The 20,394-nt window shown below is 29.7% G+C and overlaps 1 protein-coding gene across 1 annotated transcript in view; it reads left to right on the forward strand.

Annotated features, from left to right (window-relative positions):
* Positions 1-20,181, forward strand: part of LOC124530231 — a 46,783-nt gene extending 26,602 nt beyond the window's left edge. Inside the window, exons 2-5 of the mRNA XM_047104283.1 lie at positions 12,482-12,552; positions 16,305-16,486; positions 16,989-17,379; positions 17,569-20,181. Coding sequence (XP_046960239.1) covers positions 12,529-12,552; positions 16,305-16,486; positions 16,989-17,379; positions 17,569-17,622 — 651 coding nt within the window. The 5' untranslated portion in view covers positions 12,482-12,528 and the 3' untranslated portion in view covers positions 17,623-20,181. The remainder of the gene's footprint in view (positions 1-12,481; positions 12,553-16,304; positions 16,487-16,988; positions 17,380-17,568) is intronic.
* Positions 20,182-20,394: the final 213 nt, after the last annotated feature.

Raw genomic sequence — 20,394 nt, forward strand, 5'->3', positions numbered from 1 at the left:
TGCTAATTGAATATCATCAGCAATGGTTATTGTGTTACTGTGTAGAAGAATATAATATAAAATTAAAGAGTTCTAAGTTATGATGTATAATTTTATAACTCGTTTTGTCTCCACGACAGGAAGTCTGTTAATCTTAAAGAGAATCGTTATAGCGTTTTGACTAGTAAATGCTGCTGTCATTATTCGCAACAGCTGTCGCGGTGATGATTTGTTGTAGCCGTTCTTAATTTTGATTTGTTGAATTTAATTAAGTACTGATATAAAATTCTTCATAATAGTAATTCTTGCTTATTTATTGTGTATTTGTTTTTATAGAAATGAACGATCATGATGATAGATACGACTATAAATTATTTAAAACGCCAAGTTATTTTTTTCTAGAAGATTAGGAGCATATTCTACCACACTCTTCCAACGCGGTTAGGTAGGTTCACATATAAGAATTCCGTTAAAATTAGACATAAACAGGTCTCGTCCCGAGCTCGAGATGAATTATAAACACAAATTTAGCAAATTCAGTGGTGCTTGCACCCGCCATCATCGGATAAGATGTACGCGCTCTGATCACTGGGCCATCGCGGCACGTAAGTATTTTATGGATATTGAATAAAGACAAAATAAGGTTAATTTATAATATACATGGCTGAGTCAAAAGTGTAATCTTAAATTTATAGTTGCAGGTGAATTACTATTTAGGAAGTGTTCTACAAATCGCGTAACAGTACTCAATAAATATTATTTCATTAGCAGGAGATCCCTCTCACGGTTTTAATAAATCAACCTCAGTCGTGTCTTGTATTAATTCTCGTTGTGTAGACGAACTAACCTTGCGTTGGGAAATTTATTATGTCATTTACTGATCATGATCGTTGTAGATATTAATTCAGATATTAAATGCTGAGTGACATTATATTGTTTGTAATTTGTTAAACTTTTTCATTGAATAGAAAATTAAGAAGCGTCAGAACGTATTTGTAACTTATAATATTAAATATGCAACTCAAAGGAAGGATATAACAGACGACCAACCTCTAACCGCCGGCAATAAGTACGTTTTTAATTGCAATTATATTTAGCTGAAAATTAAAAACGTAAGCTAAATTATTTTTAAATATAAATCTTTAGAAATAAGTGTTTTGTTTCGTCGTTACGAATCTTAATAGCAGATGTTGGAGATGACTTCATATAAGATACCTAATGATGGTTTGACCGCGATTTAACATAATTGCGCCTTTAACCTTCACGGATCTATTTAACGACAAGATGTCAAAGTAATTGGATTTAATTGTAGGCACATAAATAGGTATATAAATTAACTATAAACACATTTTTGTTTTTTTTTTAATTATTGAAAAGGATCTTAAGAGTCTTATTTCTTAGTAATCGGTTTAAACGTCAAATAATTTTACTGTCCGACCAGCTGTTACAATCCTTTATGTAAAGCAAAATACAAACTATTTTAAATAAAAATTATTAAGTATTTTACCAAACTGTACAGAAATAACAAAGAAATTTTGTTTTTTTCAATTGGTAATAAGTATGTCTTTATTCGTGAGTTCTCGTTAATGTTTTAGAAATGAAAACTACCTACACATTTGTGTTTTTTTTTGTCAGTTAAAACTATAGAGATCTTCTATTATAATATGTATTCATACAGTATAAACTTTTAAAACATCGTAGCTTTATTTGAATTATTAACGTGTACATCTATATTAGAAATATATTTATAAATAGTTCTTAAAAAAAACAAAATGAGATGTATGAAATCGTTTTATTACATTGTGGCGCCTTTTGTGCGTTGATTGTATTATGTCAGAAACATTCACGCACGTGCCGACGACATCTGTACAAAACTTGCAAGTCAGATGAACGAGACGCGAGTGCATTGAATACGAACAATATAAACATTGAATTTTATATTATTTTCTTAGAAAAATGTTGCATACGTTCACCTGTTTGTTTATGTAATTTATTTGCGTTAAAAATGATTCATTTGTATTTATAATGTAATAAATATTGAGTCTATAAAGCGTTTTAGAAAAATGTACACAATATACAAATAAATATATGTAATAAATAAAAAAAAGATGATAATCGTAATAATATATAATACGGTGATCACTCAAGTGGTGTAAGAGTCTCTTGATAACAAAAAGATTTTATATATTTATTATATTACAAAAAGATTTTAAAAATAATATACACAATTATATATACGTATTATGACCACGTCAAATGATGGCAAAAGTGTCAGTTGCTGAATCGGACGGGTAAATGGGTCACTAAATGTTAAGTGGTCACACTTGCTCATAGATATTGGCACTGTCGGAAAATCTTTACATCGTTAATTCATATGCTATAAACCTTAGGAACGAATATGTTCCTTGTACCCATAGTCATATTTACTCACTTACTCTTCTTTAAACCAAATGTGATGTATGTACCCAGATGGTAGTGCACTAAGGTCTAAGTCCAACACGAACTAAACTCCTCCAGTGACAGAAACGCAAAGTATAGAATACATATATTGAAGCCAAAAAATAATTAAAATGATACAAGTACGTTCGTATACAGGAAAAGAAACAGGGGAAATTGTAACCTACGAATATATGTATAATACATGGTTTTTCTTTAATTAAATTACACAACCTATGTTGCAAACGGTAATTAATCCACCATACTAAATATTAATTAATAATTACAATAATCTGATTTACAAATTCGTTGTGCAAAACCTATGTATAACCTTATGTACTAGATACAAGAAAGGGCACGCATAGTAGGTAGTCCAAGACTTGTGTAATGCTATCGATTGAGTGGGTGTGAAAAATTTGCATTTCCATTCACGAATAATGTATGTATCTCATTGTTATTTGACATATTATCAAGGAGAGAGATCAAGCTTAGCCTTGCTTACATTTGTAAGACTAAGAAAATTAAAAGTAAAGGATACCTATATCAAAACCCCAACTCATTATCACACCGTTATAAAAAGCACATTTAATGAGTAAATTAATAGAGATTTACTCATTTATTCCTTGATTTAGATCAGTCAAAGCGGCAGCCAAATAATATCCCACTGCAGATAAAGGGCTCGTCACTCTTTTGAGTAGAAGTGACGCTTACTCCATCATGCCCTTCCAATGCGGGTTGCTTATTGTATACACATTGCTTCATTACCTTAGAACCTTCTGTTAAGTAACGTCTTGTGATCATAATGACATCACGAACATGGAATATAATTGTAATGAGATCAATGTCATCTATTACTAAACGTAAATCTTTTATCTCTAAAAAAATGATTATATTAATGGTAAAACTATTTTCTTATAAAAAAAAAAATAAAGATTGCCTATTATTAAATCCCTGAAATGTCAAATTATATTCACAAATATCTTATTAAATATTTTATATTATTTCAAAGTTTGACAAGAATCAATTGTATATTTTCATTAGAAGCATAATTAATATATTTCCTTACAAAAATGAATTTGTCGAAATTAGATTCTACGTGACAAATTACTCATGGAATATTTCTCAAGCTAAAAATTCACCGATCAATATGCGTACGTTATTTATATACACAAATTGAATTTCAATTCAAGTATCGCCGCTGGAGCCTTTAATAACTGTTCATTACAGATAATACCGTGTAATAGTTTCTTATTAACGAGTTACCATAAGCAGTTAGTTATTTCTTGTCAAATAAAAAAGTAATTTACCTTTAACGCATGACCAATTTCGTGAAATTGAATAAACGGTTCAATCGAGATCGGTTGTAGAAATCTATTAATCAACGTTTTAATTCATATCATACACCCTTTTTTATTTTCTTTATGCAATGTCGATTTTTTTCCACATTTATTGATATATTCAAAATGGACAAAGACGGCTCTGCTGCGGATACCTACATCAGTGAATTATTTAAGCCAGACTTACGATACTGGGCAAAGTTGTATTGATGTGTTGATCCTTTAAATATTATGATTAAAAATGTTGATGCTGCATTTCACTTTCCAATATTTTAATGAGCTTCGAGTTTTTTTCTTACAGAATTTCTATTACTAAAATAATACGTCGCCTACTTACAAACTTATATTTTTTCAAAATTATTATTCCTTAAAATTTAGTATGAATACTCATCTTTTGCTATATATTATTTTTTTGCAGTCTGTGGATGTTATTTCGTACACGAAGCTAGAAATGCGCGCGCTATTTTATTTGACAAAAAGAGAGCGCGGTACTATATTGGGCCCTTTACATTATTGGGTAATATTCTCGTATCATTTTTTTGAGTGATTTCACGTTCATTTTCTACTATTTAAACTTATTTATTGTTTCTTTTAAGATACTGGAACAAAATGTGACTGTTATCTTGGGAAATCACCCTTTAAAATTTGTTTATGAATATTAACATACACGAAAACAAATTCTCATTTCAAAATGTAATTAACATTATACTATTAATAATGATTTGTATATTCAAAATGACTTATTGTTTCTTTTTAAGCTTCAATGATTTATTATACTGTTCTATTCGGTAGTTCTAATTCATATTAAGTCATTTAATTACATTACGTATTATTGATTTATAGTTGAGAGCCATTGACATTTGAACGCAACCAATAAAAGAAAAAAACAAATGCTAGCCGGCTTCACCCGTTTTATTATTCCGTATGATATTATTGCCAATAATAAAAATAGATTTGTCATAATATTATCGTGTCATAATTTTTAATACTTATTTTTTTATCACTATTAACAAATAACTAACTAAAATAAAACTTAATTTATGAAGTTCAAATGGACCTGTGTGTCTGAACTAGATAAATATCTGTATTTTAGACATCAGAAAATATTTCTCTATATGATATCTAAGCAAAAAAAATAAGGTAAAAAAAATGTGAGTCAAAAATTTAAATTAGGAAGATATAATACCCAAAAAGTTATATACAAACTTTTTGAGTAACAGTAGTGATTAGTATGAACCGTATTTTTTTCCATTGTGATATAAAAATATTAAGGGGTTGTAAGAATAAAGAAAAAAAAAGTTATTAATTAAATTAGTTTTGTTCTATTTTCAAAACTTGTTATATAATAAACGTCTATCACAAGTTGCTACATTAATAGATGCCCGCAAACCACAATAATAACCGCGAAAAATTGATTTACTGTAACATATAGAAAATTCATAAAAAAGTGTAAAATTATAGAAATTGCATAAAACCACACGTTAGCAAAATGCTACCTCTTGTGACATCTGTTAGTATGTTTTTATGTGCAATGTTATATTTCATTATATAGAAGATATTTCAATATAATTCTGAAATCCGAATATAAAGTGGTAGTATAAATAAAAATTGGAAACAAATTGTTTTGATTTTTTAAATATATATGTATATATGAACGTATTTATATTGTCCACGCTTTCTCTCTGTTATAGAAAAGAAACAACCAACATAGGATATCCAATAATGTTTATTTTCAAATTAAAGAACTCTGCAAGTTCTATTAAAATACCCATTATACTGTACTCAATAGTACCTACTTATTCTAATATATACTAAATATATACTAAATATCACTTGTAGTTAAGGAACTCTAAATCATTATAATTTATTATTTAAAATACCGGAAGGCCAACAAAAGATCAAGTAAGTAATGATGCTACTCGCTTACATAGAGTTGTTTAAAAGTATAATTATTTTAATGATGCTAACTACACACTTTCGCTATATACGTTATGTTATCCACATAATATAATATTGAAATTATAACTACGACTATAAAAAAGAACTTATAAACACATAGACATATCATACGTAAGAATATAGAGGCCTGTTGGGATAGATATATTCTTGAGTATAAACTAATTTATACTAAAGAAAATATTAAAATACTATAATTTTCATTATAATATTTACGTACATTTTAGTACAGTATAAAGTTAATTATTAATAGCTAATTATAAACCTAAACGTATGCACAAAAACAAATAAAATTATTTTATGAATGCCATTAATTTAGTGTCATAGTAATAAAAAGTTTTTAATTGACATACAAACTGAATCGTTGTTTAAAATTAATTAAAGTCGTTTGCATATAATACGAGCTAATAAAAGGGAGTTAATAGACACGATATTTCTTTGTAAATAACTAGATAGGGACTTCATTAATGACAAAGTGTTATAATATAAAAATAATATTTATCCTACATCACTCATGAACAGCGTTCCTACAATACATACACAATTTTTTTTTTAATATCTTTATAACATTAGTATAGTTCCATCCTAATAGCGGTTTCATTGCGTGGGATGTGGAAATTGATAGCGCTCTGCGGAAATAACTTAAGGTAGAAATGGTCCTCTTAAACAATTGTAAGTAATTTAAAGCTAAATAAAACACGATAGTGATTAGGTTAATTCAATGATATGCTAATAAACAGATATGTTATATCCATACTAAACAACAGAAAAAAGTGTGCCGCATCGGGGACCGTTAATTTTAGTTTATTTTTACATTTCGTTAAAAGTAAAAAGGATAGCTTGATAAAAACAATAAGTAAAAGGGATAACTAGATGTTTTAATTACGCAAAACGTATTACTACGTAATTATGATGTATTATAACGTATTACTACGTAAAATGACTAAAGGCAAACGTCACAGTTAGGACGTTTTCTAGTCTAATTTTTTGCGCGTTAATAACATATCTGTTTACTAAAACATCATTGGATTAATTCCTTACTGTTACCGTGGGAAACCTAGCATATCTGTTACTAGTAAACTAATAATGTAAATGTAATGACTATTAGTAGAAACTAAAAATTACATTACCTCTTGACTAACCTCTATCTTCAAGGTATTTATAAAATCACACACATAAAAACCAACGCTTCTTTATATTACGATCACGATATCGTGAATCACTGCAAGAGGTGGTGACAACATTTTCACCATCCGATGATCTGCCGCCAAAAAATAAAGAAAAACAAAATGTAGTCCAAAATTGAATAAAAGAACAAACAACACAAAGGGGGGGGGGGCGAGTGTGCCAGTGTTACTACACCCAAAACATTTTAGTTCCAAAAGTTAGTGTCGAATTGCTGATGTAAGATGCTGAATGATAACTATCAGGAGGCCTATTTGCTCATCTGCCTGCCTGAACAATAATAGGAATAAAATAGGGAAAATAAAGAACTTTGTTCAGGATAAAATCAATATGAAACTTTTACATTAGGATCTTATAGAATGTTTAATTCTTCTATCAATGCCAATATTAAGAGGTAACTACATAAAATTAAAAGCGACCATCAGGTGCGTTTGATCTCCTATTAACACAACTAATATGCGTTTGAACGAGATGAATTAATTCCTCGTTTGTTAAGCGGTATATACTAAATTATTTACAAGCCGTCGGTTCTCAGACCCTACCTTAATTCATAAGTGTCACATTCCAACTGAGGACTGGCATCGAAGATTAAATCGCTCAGCAAATATGTGCTAATATTATCAGTTTGAAATCTACTGTTCTGTGTTATGTGTCATTAACGCGTTTATAGTGCGCAAAAATTAGAAATACATATTAGTATGCTGATAATTTAATTTAGCATTATAATTTAATGAGTAGTAAGAATAAAAAATGCCTAGCAGTTCTCTACAATTTCTTTTCTTTAATGGTATAGAATTTCCTAAGTATAATAAAATTAGGATACTAATTCAAGATACATAATTATTATAAGCCTACTTGAACAATTCTGAGTTTTATGTTTGTAAAAAATGTTATTTTTAGAAATTATGTTCTCGTTCTTTGCCTGAAAAATCAACCTTTTACTTTAAAAAATAGTGACCTATTTTATAACACAAAACTGATGAATTACCAAAAAGTTATACAAGATCGTTTTAAAACAATACTCTTTCAAAACATTTATTACCGATGACCACAAATGTTTCAAAATTTATAAAACTAAGAATCCGATCACGAAATTTTCTTAGGTAATAAGCGTTCGTAATACATTTTAATGGAATAATCAATTTAAGTTCATGGTTTCAATTAATTTGCAATCATATGCGATTACAATTGAGTGAAACTGTTGTTAATTAATTTTCTACGTTCAAATGACTTAAGAATCTGACATTTATGTATTTAAAAATATTTTCAAAATAGAAACAAACATGTCGTATATTAATAATTAAAAAAAAAACTTTGACAATCTATATTTGCACTTCTTCAAGATGCACTTTTGGTTTTAAATTAAAAACATTCGATATTTAAAATATAGTTAATATGTATGATAAGTATGTTTTGTGTATCAAAGCTATTAGTAAGAACTGCGTATTTAAATAAATCAAAACATTGGATTTTTCCAGCCGTCGAGCTATTACGTAAGCACTCTTCGTGCTACTGTGAAATGTTAACATCGACTTTCGATGTTTCGCTGTTTTGATGCCCGTATCCTTTATATATACATTAATAGTCAATGCCACATGTTTCTGACATTTCACGGTGAGTTTCAAGATCGATCATAAGAATTGTTATACAGGTTTTACTAATACTTGGAATAACCTTTTCCAAATTTATCATATTTTACCGCTCCTATATGTCCTATTCTTGTAGGGTTTCTTAACTAATAAATACAAGAATGTTAACACCATTGTTCCCAATCTTGATGGCGTGTTGGTGATGTATGAGTGTGTTAATATTTCTAACGTCTGTGGTAGTGGTAGTGGTGACCATTTACCATCATATGGCCTATTTGACTACTTTCATCGCAAAAAAGTTTAGTTCAATAATATTTCGAATTTCAGAGTTATATTCAAATGTTTTTAACACCGTATATCTTAAACTTTTAATTAGTTTAATTGTTATTTATTAACCAATAATGTCTACCTTTAATTTTCATACATTCATTTATTAAATGTCATACATAACTACTTAAATTAAACCGTAGGTAATACTGTTTAAAATAAACTATACGTAGGCTGGTTGACCTCTGAGGAAAGACAGGTTTATCTATGTGAGATAGAGCAAGTAGGTTTTAAGCAAACTAATGTAGCTTATCTGTTATATAATTTACCTGTTATATTATCTGTATCAACATAATCGCATTCTGATTTTTATATAAAACATTTAAAAAATATTTGTAAAACATCTCATTCATCTCGAGCTCCGCGGTGAAGTAAAACATAGTGAGGAAACCAGCTTATGTCTAACCACCAACCTGCATTGAAGCAGCTTGTTGGAATATACTTTAAAACTTATCCTCAAAGAAAAAAGTTACAAGTTAAAACTTAGCCCAGCAGTGGGAAACTTACAGGCTGTTAATGTTGTTTTTATAAGTTTAGACACATACAAATTTCGTCTCAATATTTCTCTTCGAGTTCAAGTGTTAGATATATTAGAACAATTGAAATACATTATAATCATTGGTGCTTTCTAGGAATCGAACTCAGAATCATCGGTTAAGATCCACGTGTTATCCACTGGGCGATCTCGACTCCAATGTCAAGGTACTTCGCGGTTAATATAAAACTCGCGTATTGAAAGTTAAGTTCACGGCTTATTCAATTTATACAGCTTAAGTGTGTCATATGTATAATTACTTTGATGGAATGTCTTAAGATATATAATATATTGCCTTATTCGTTCGAACACTTTGCCGACTGGAATTCGCGGCTTGTTTTTGTTACAGTTATATTATCATACGCTAATATGATCAAGAGAAATAGTTTTCATTATTTTTTTTTTATGATACTTAATTTAAAAACCTCTATTAGAAATTTTTTGGTTTACTTTTTTTTAATTTATTATATTTTTAATTTAAATAAATCGTCTGCTAAAATAAAAAGTTAATCTTGTTGAGCTAATTTGTATGTGTGGTAATATGTAAGGTTTCTATAAATATCTGATCCTAAATGCTTATGCGTAGAAGGTCGGTTGATAGTTATCAATAAAATAATTATATTATAATTAAATTCAATAGTGTCAACTGCGTAAAAGGCATATCGCCCATAAACACGTGTCAGTCACCCTTCAGTCTTGTAAGCTTGCATTAAACTCGAATAGGATAGATTTATATATCCATCTCACAATTTATCTCCATACAATAAACATATAATTTCAAATAATATTATAAATTACATAAAGTACATAGCATGACATTATGTATTATGACCAACTGATTATAAAAACATTTAGAAACAGAAACATTTGATTTAAACTTATTCGAACTATTGATTTATGTAGCAGATGTGAACCATCCGTTAAGATGCGTATGTAATAAAGTTTAATCGTAAATAAAATGCTTTATATATTACTCTCTATGTTCGCATATATATAGAGAGCTATATATATGCGTATAGTACGCAAAACTTATTCAGGTATAGGTACAGTCGGGGTAAGAAAAAGTTTGTCACCTTAAGGTCTATTTTCGTGTGCTCAGTGTGAGCGATAATTTGCTTAACCGATCGAGAATGACATATTATATCGCGATAATTTGGCGTTTAGAATCATAAGGTACTAAGAGTTTAAGACTTGATAAAGGTTTTCTTATTCTGATCGTACATCTAATAGAGAATACACTTATTATCATATTATGAAGGCACACGAGTTAACAAATTATTCACAGTGGCTATCAGTAGATCTCGACAACTAGCCAGCTATGCAGAAAATTTTAGAAAGCACACGTGTGTATTATACCCATGCACATTAATTCTTCACTGTCACAGTGGAAAGGCATACTGTTTGGAGGAAAATCCGTATGACCCATAGGTTACCGGGAGTATAAAACCGTCGACTTCCTAGCTTTGATCTGGTAATCTAACTTTAGTCAGACGAAGATTCCCTAGGATTTAAATTCTAGGACTGCTCTATAATTTACCATTATAAAATAATGATAAATCAAGTACTGATTAATTGTAGCATTAATTTGATTTATAACATCGATAAAGCCTTCTGTATACTATGAATTGTGTAAATTATATGATGCGTGTATTTATGGTACTTGCAAACTTATAATTATATCGATCGCTAAGCGATTGCAGAACTGGTATAATATAATAATATGCTAACACATACGATGTCCTTCAAACAACATAGTCGGCATAGATAACTTATGAAACTCTATATTATTATCTAATGGTAACATCTATTTTAAACTTTGAACATCCATCCCACATGTGTTTCAAAAGATTTATATTATAATGTTAAAATATTACAAAAGGGTGGAATAATCATACTTGCAAATTAATTTAATTTATTAAATGCTTTTTATAAACTCAACTATGCAATTTTAGATGGTTATCAAAAAGGATATAATAAAGAATTAAATCAGCAAGAGAATACATGGAATACAATTAATATTGTTGGACAATAAGAGCATATTATTGGTTAATTTCGTTCTCATTAGTTAAATTATCAAGAGCCGATGCGGAAAAGTTACGTCACGATGACACATTACAACAGTCCACTACACAAGATACTATCATTAGACCCATTTACGAACATATAACGTTTTAGAAGTGGCATTAGATAAATTTTATTTTATTTACATTGAAACTTATTACATTGTTTCTGTTTTTAAGTATATACATGTGTAGACGTACTTTACTGATAGATTTACAGATTAGAAAGAAATTCAATAATAATAAAAAAAACAATCCATGTATTAGTTCGTAGGAAGTCTATAAAACATTAGACTGGGAATGGCCCGCTGCTGTTCTAAGACCTTACCCCTTTTAGGAGAAGTATTGGATGTTATTTCATTACGTTTCTTTAAAGCAGGTGCATATACCTGCATGTGGAAGAATTTAATTGAAATTAAGCAAAATGCAGATCTCCTCACGGCGTTTTAGCGCCCAACACGAGATTCACTTGTGCACACAGTTAAGCATTTGAAATTTCAATCCGTGGAACTTAACTCACAATCATCGATTATGTTACTCGCTTTCAGGCACTGGCCCATCTTATTATCATCGTATTATATTAGACAAATTTAAAAAAAGTAAATTCACTTGCATCTAAATTATAAGTTATATCATTACATTTGACTATGCGAAGTAAAACAACATAGTTTTGCAATCACCCATGCCACTTCCATTGGTGATAGTCTCCTAGACACGCGTAGCATTAATTGTAATAAAATATCAAGCTCTATTTACGGATACATCGTGATGGACTAAGATTACTTACTGGTTTACCTTTCTGCTCCTCATTTTACAATCTCTTGTAACTACTATGAATTAGATAATTAACATATTATTAGTAATGTAACATAGTTTTACTATTTCGATGTTAATTCTGGAATTAATTCAAACCAATTCCTTATCATTTCTAAAATGGTTTTTAGAGAGGAATTTTTTGTAAGAATTATCCAATAGATACTCTCCGGGTTTATTGACTTTGTATCTGTATTAATTTATTTATTATTATTATTATTGTTTTGTATAAATATATAATAATATTTGTTTTATTTGTTTCAGATAAACATTTCAGTTAGAAAGTAGCTTCAAGTTAAGGAAAAGAAAATATGACTTCCACACTGAGGTTTCAGGTAAGATATTACGACAATTATTTTCACGCTATTTAAATGTTTTCCTTACTTAACAATAGCAACAATTCTTTCACTTATGTAAGAGAAAGGAATTGATATGATCATAGACAATTATTGTCAGTCAGCCATATCGCATAAGAAAAATTAGACGTAGATTAAATAGTTTTACGTACTAAACTGTGCTGCTACTGAGATTTATGTGACGGGAAAAATCTCTTTTTTTTTGACTGACATCATATTATAACATAAAATTTGTAGACATTGATCTAGTGGTTAGGTTAGTAATAGTGGTAGTCTAGTAGAATAATATTAAAGAACCATTAGTAATTCTAGAGTTTAACTATGTGCACTGCAGCTTGTGCCCATGAAAATGTGTGTGCTGCAAAAATACTCAATAAGCGGAAAAGCTTTTGCTATTAAGAACGTATCGTACGAATAAAAATATATTTTTAATTGATTCTGGCGTATGTAACCAGAGCAAATAAATTAAAAATACATACTCGTATGCTTGCCCGATAATAATCAAATAAAAAAGAATCAATATACTCTTTATTGTACATCAATAAATAAATGCTTTAGTCACGATTAAGAAAGATACACAAAAGGCGGTCTTATCGCTAAAACAGCGATCTCTTCCAGGCAAGCTTGAGGTAGAGGAGAAACACATATAGAAAATATATTAAATATATTGTTTATCTGAAAGTGTCCTTATTTTTATGAAGCACTGAGCACATATAAATTTTAATTAAACCAATTGTGCACTTAAAATAACTTATTTCAAAACAATTCAATTGCACTATTGTAAATTTAATTCAACAAGAGATATGTAATAAAATCATCAAGATGTTTCGATAAAGCGTAGGTTTTTGTAAAACGTTGGAAAATCGAGAAGGTTGTGAATGGATGTGTTAATGTAACAAAAACAATGGTAATTGTAATAACGGGTTAGTAATTTATAAAGCGAATTTATTTATCATGCGGGTTACCATATGATAAATTGTTCTATTGTAGATTTTCTTAGGTAATAAATAAGAACTTTTATTCCCATTAAAATGTGTAACATAATAAATATACGCAAGTATAATTTAATGAGTTATTCGTAACTACATATATTTAAGTTGATGGTATTCATTGAAAATTATACGCTGTCAACATACTTTTCAATTGGATTGAATGAGATTTCATGTCTGATGTTATTTCTGATTTTTCGTTTTGGCTAACCTATAAATTGTGAGTGAGGTAGAATATTTCATATATGATTTTATTGTCTTTACATAATCAGAGATTTGCAGCGGATGGTGTTTTGTAATATTGTCCAACTGCATATAAGTGTTTTTTTTTCGTCTGATGGTGAAACCGTAACATACAAAAAGAACACACTGGATCTTATAAACTTAACTCTTTACTTATTATTATCATACTAGTTAACTATCGTATATCATACTAGTTAACTATCTTTGACGACCTCCATGGTCGAGTGGTGTGTACACCGGTTTTCATGGGTACGCAAATCTGAGGTCCCGGGTTCGATTTCCGGCCCAGTCGATGTAGATTACCATTAGTTTTCTATGTTGTCTTGGGTCTGGGTGTTTGTGGCACAGTCGTTACTTCTTATTTCCAAAATACAAGTGCTGTAGCTACTTACATTACGATCAGAGTAATGTATGTGATGTTGTCTAATATATTATTAATAATATATATAGTTGTCGCCCGCGGCTTCACTCGCGTTTAAGGAGTTAGTTATCATAGTTTAGGCATAGAAGTAGCCTATGTCCTTTCTTGGTCCAAGGTTGAGTCCAAGTTTGATTTACGCAAAATTTAATCAAATTTCGTTCATTGATTTAGTCGTGAAAGAGCGACACACAGACACACAGAGCTACTTTCACATCTATAATATTAGTATCGTATTGTATAATGAAATAATCTTTCATAAAAAATAGGTTTTATTAGATTTTAAATGGAAATTGGAATGTTTTATTATTTCTGTTTTAATTCGTTTTATTTTTTAATTTACTTCGTTGAAAATCTATTATCTTAAAACGTTATATAAAAGTAATGTACTTTATACATTAAATAGGTGCCGCCCACATTTCGACACAAGACTAGTGGTTTTGTTACCCAGTTACTTAGATTCTGTATTGGATGTTTCCATTTGTAATAAAATTGTTTAGAGAGATAGGAAGAGGTGCGTGAGAAAAGATAAGACGGCATTCGTAATGGCTCCAAGGCTGTGAGATTTAGATTTTTTCCTTGACTATAAATTAATTTATGATCATTCTAGCGATAGCCTTATACAAGTCTAAAATAATTTTGTAGAAATTCACGGAACATTTAATTTGAATTTTAGCAGGTATTGAATGGTACATTTAATTTTAATGGTAGTAGTAATGAATAGTAGTAGTTTATAATGCTACAGAACCCGAGCTCCTGGTTTCAAACCTTAGGCTAGGGTAAAATTTCTCAGTGGCAGCCCGGAGTATGTAAGCTCCCGTGCATCTAAAAGTACGTAAAGTAGTCTCCTGCATCTGAACTGCTACTAGACTCATCAGATTTGCCATCCCATTTGATTTTTCCCGTACGGAATTAGACTGACTATTGTTTGCATGTACACTCGTGCACAGTAGTGTTATAGTTCCAGAGGTTAGATAGCCTTTCTTTGAAATGGGCTCTGTGACCGTAATTATTTAAATAGAATTTGATTTGATAGTGTAAAATATAAATAAAAATTTGGATAAGGTAATCGGTAATTACTAATTTGTAACATTGCTTTATATATTTGTTACTTAAAACCTTCCTGCCAATATGATATGATAATTATTTTAAAAAACGAATATAGGTTCTTCATCCTACTTGAACGATGAAGCACAAAAAGGTTTATAAATTAAAAAAATAAAAAGTATAAATAATAATTACCTATTATTATCATGTGTCAAAACTAGTGCTACCTTAAAAATAAAATATTCTTTAACCTGATCTTTATTTATTTTACTAATTAACGACGTTCGACTTACCTGCATTTGGATCAATGAACAAACACATTGTTTTCACATGAAATGTAATGACTTCGTACGCAAAACACTAATTGCATATCACATTAATTAGTGGGTTACGCTAATTTTTTTGGTTAATTATTCTATTAGATAAGGCTAGATTACGACTGATATATACTCCATTCGTGTCTTATTTTGACAGAATGACATTCATAATAATTTAATTGGTATATATTTGTTCACTACCTTAGACGTTCACGTAAGATTAATATCGTCGTGTGAGTGACACTCACACTTACACGAGATGACTAATGTAAGAATAAAGAGAGCCTAAAAATACAAATTTGTTGTTTATTTAATGCGCGTCCATATTTTAGCCTGGAGACGTTATCGTGAGTGAACAGACCCACATATATAAAACTACCAACCGATAACAGTGGCACCTACTATACATATATTTCATGCATGTCAGGCATTTAAATAAGTATGTATTGAGTTTACTCATTCATGTAATATAGTTTTTTGGCGTATGGGATGAACTTCAATACTAGTAATATTACTTTCGTTAGGTAATATATAAGCGCTTTTATTATTCTTAAATAGAGGAAGCGATCAGTACTTTAGTAATAAGACCGGCCTTTGAATGTGTTTTGCAATAAGGCTTGCCGCAAGCTTCCTTAATAAAGGAAAATAAATATATTTTCCTTATTTTACGAATGCAATTATAATTTTTTGTTTGTAACATAACGATTTTTTTAACAGGTGCTGATTTGCCTGATGGTGTACGCCTCAAGCGTACAATCAATCATGGTGAAGTACGGCACCAAGGATGGACCCATTGAGCCTCCGGCGCCCGAGCCGCTGCCTAAGCCGCAGCCGTACCGGGCGCCAGCTCCGGTCTGGGAAGAGAGATCAGACGATGGACCAGACCCCAATGCCCATTGGTAAATATTTTTAAGGCTTTATGATTTTTTTATATATATATATGAGACAACATCACATACATTACTCTGATCCCAATGTAAGTAGCTGACGCACTTGTGTTACGGAAATCAGAAGTAACGACGGTACCACAAACACCCAGACCCTAGACAACATAGAAAACTAATGGTAATCTACATCGACTCGGCCGGGAATCGAACCCGGGACCTCAGAGTGGCGTACCCATGAAAACCGGTGTAGATACCACTCGAATTTTTTTTATTTCACTTTGTCTTTAGAAAATACGATGATTCCAAATACTTTTTAAAATGCCACAGATATCAAAAAACATAATATTCCAACAAGCTTTAAAAAAATGAAAGTGTGCATATAATTATGTGAAATGAAATTTAAATAATAATTTTATATAAATTATTTGTCCGTAAATCAGTAGTAGTATTTGAAGGTTTAAAATGTTAATTATAATGAAAAGTCTAATATTAATAAATACATTATTGCTCGCAGGAAACCTCAGCTCTTCATACCTCAACCAAGATACACACAGGTTATCTTCAACTCACCTGCACCTACTCAGCCACCGCTAAACAACGCGCAGCGCTTCGTCAACGCATACAAACCGACATACCAACCAATCAAAGCCCAGCCGATCCGCGAATACCTGACACCTTCTCAAATACTCAGCTCTAGAAGCATACCCGGCGTCGGAATCCGCTATTTCGTTCCCGCTTATGTCAATGACTTACAAGCCAGAAAGGACGATAAGAGAAAAGAAGACGCAAAACATAACGATATTGAAACCAATGTCATTAGTGAAACAAACCAGGAATCCAGTTCCGATCTGCTTTGGCAGTACGAAAAGGAAGCCACGAAAAGAAATCTTAGAAACACATTAGAAGTAAGTGAATGATTATTTCATTCATCGAATGAAAAGAAAAACAGTCGTGAGGAATGATTACTAGATAAATTTGTTGAATCCCAAAATTAGCAGGTCACTTTAAATTATCAAGTTTTTTATTGCGAGGTTTCGGTCGAAAGAATGAAAGACTAATTTATTAAATTGTTTCATATATTTTTTTATTTTTAGGGCACAGCGAGATCGATCTATGTGTGGCCGGCGTACGTGCAACCTAGGCATTAATATGAATTAGTTGTTTATATGTTTAGATTTTAAATTATGTAAACACCACAGAAGGTAACTTGAATTGGTTGATGCAGAGAGAACACCAGTAATAGCATTTTTAATATTGACTCGCAAGGAATAAAACAGAAACTTTGAAAACGTTAATACCTTATTAAGTTATATTTGTCGTCGATAAAATGTTTAACTTGTCATATAACTTTAACGCCAGTATTTATTATTCAATAATATCCTGATTATATTTGAAATAATTACATAAATCAGAATTTATATCAAGCAATCGTGTCTATAAAAAATCTGAATAAATGATACTTAAAGTTTCCAAATATTAATACGCCTATTAATAGTTCTACTAAACACAAACATGACAACAGTAAAAAATATACATAATTATGTAATATGTGTTCACTTAGAAAGGTTTTACTTACCTTCGAAAGACAATATCTACTAAAATTGTACTAATTGAGTCTGTTTTGGTATTTAACGCTTAAAAAGATCATAATTTGTTTGATGTGGTCCTTTATATTTAAGGAATTGAAAAAGGAATGTTTGTAAGTCCGGACAAGAATATTTAATCTGTGGTGTTTTAGTTAGCTAGTGTTAGATAAAAGTGCCAGAAGTTTATCGATATTTATGTAAAATTTATGCAAAATATTTCTGTTATTGTATTGTTTTTATTATTAACGTTTATTATTCAAAGTTGTTATTATATATGTTACAAATGAGTGCACTTTAACTCTACGATAATATTGTATCCAAGCTATTTTTCATTGACAAACATATATCAACAAGCGATAATTTAATTTGTTTTTGTGTGTTAGTTCTAACACATTTAATTTTTGGAATGGCGCAAACATAATACCTTACATTATTCACTGCTCATTTCAAATATCGAACGTTTTATAACACTCATTACAATTTACTCGGAATATTTATTGGTATCATATAATTGAAAAATAAACAAGATTCTTTTAATACATTAAAACATTCATTTTATTTTAAGTAGACTATTATTACAAATGTCACATTTTTCCGTTCTATTAATAGTGTACGTAAATGTTAAATTGATTTTATTTAAAGGTTATAATATATTTCGTACTCAACACATTCAAATCATAAACAATATTTGTCCTATTTGAAAATAAAATGAACGTTTTGTTCTTAACGTTGAAGTTCTGATTGATTTACAGCAATAATACTAATATTACCTTTAAAACACGAACATTCAGTACTATTATATTTTGTCACATTGATGTATGGTTACTGTCAGTAGGATTATTCTGTTAGAACGAACTCGTAACTCACTCAATACCCAATATGTCATTTTTCAAATAATGAATGCAAAATAATAATAATTTTAATAGATATAAGATACAAGAGATAAAATTGCATATCATTTAAAGTCGATTTTCGATTGATATAAGGAGCGAGTTCCTGGCAGAATAATATTGCTGACATCAAAGGCGGCTTTCATGACGTATATTTTTTCTGTATCGTAAATTTTTACTTATTTCGTATTTCAATGATATCCTACATGACCAAAGGTAATTAACATTACCGTATAAAGAAGTGGCATTTAAAATACAACAGACATAAATATTTTTATTTGTGGAAAATCAATAAAATGTAAAAATCAACCAAGTTGATCGTCAACATTCATAACATCAACAAAGTTACTACTAATTATTTTTTTAAATTTATCAACTCAACCATAACTCGAATGAGCATTAAGTTCTTCAATATAAAATATCTTGTTTGATTTGAGAGCGTTGCTTTCTTCATAATATATCGTAATGTATTGCGGTTATATAAAAAAGTATTGTTCCTCGTTCAGTCATTAGATGACGAATTATTTTGTCGTTTACCCAAAAGATACGAGATAGAAAAAAATGTCATTAGGAATATAAGAAATGAAATAACAAGGAAATGAAAAGAATTCCGTAAGACATATTGTTCAAACACACCTCAAACTCATACATTTTTGTCTTGGAAATCAATCAGAAGTATAACACTTAGAAAACAATCGTTTGGTTGGTTATGCGACTATTTGTCTTTATCTGTTGAATGTCATTTAACTCATGCTAGAAAGAGACCAATCGACACTTCAATAATATATTCACTCGCATTTCCTTTGTTTATGAGTAAGTTTAAATGGATTATAGTAATCAGAAATTGACTGAAGCAACCAAAATTAAAGACCTATAATAGTATCCAATAATTGTTTGTAAGACAAATTTGTCGTAAAAATGTCGCGTATTATGTTTGCGCAGGCCCTAATTTATTTTTATTATTGTACGTGTTATTTGAAGTCACATAGCGTAAATGATTGTTACATCTTGCCTTACAACATTTTGTACAACTTTTTTAAAAGAAAATGATTTTATCATTTCAATTCCGCTTGTAATAATAAGGGCTAGTGTATGTGATTGTTTTATTTTTAAGATTTAATTAGTGTTTCAATAATTTTTGCAAGTTTTATGAGAATAACGTATGTATATAGATAAATAGTTACTACAAATATCTTGCTTGTAAATATGTACAATAAAGAAACAATTTTAAATATATGTATTTTATTTTCTTCCTGCTAAGTTATAAGTTATTGAAATCGAGAAGTAATTTGTGATGTCTACAAAATGCCATAAAAGTAATATAAGTAAAAAAAATATTAAAAATTAAAAATAGTTCAAATCTGAAGATAAAAGAATGCATAGGTTACTCTCTAATGCTTATAATTTTATTATATATATGTAGTTTATTAAGAAGTATCTTACT

The sequence above is a fragment of the Vanessa cardui genome, chromosome 6, assembly GCF_905220365.1.
Source record: "Vanessa cardui chromosome 6, ilVanCard2.1, whole genome shotgun sequence".
Taxonomy (NCBI): Eukaryota; Metazoa; Arthropoda; class Insecta; order Lepidoptera; family Nymphalidae; genus Vanessa; species Vanessa cardui.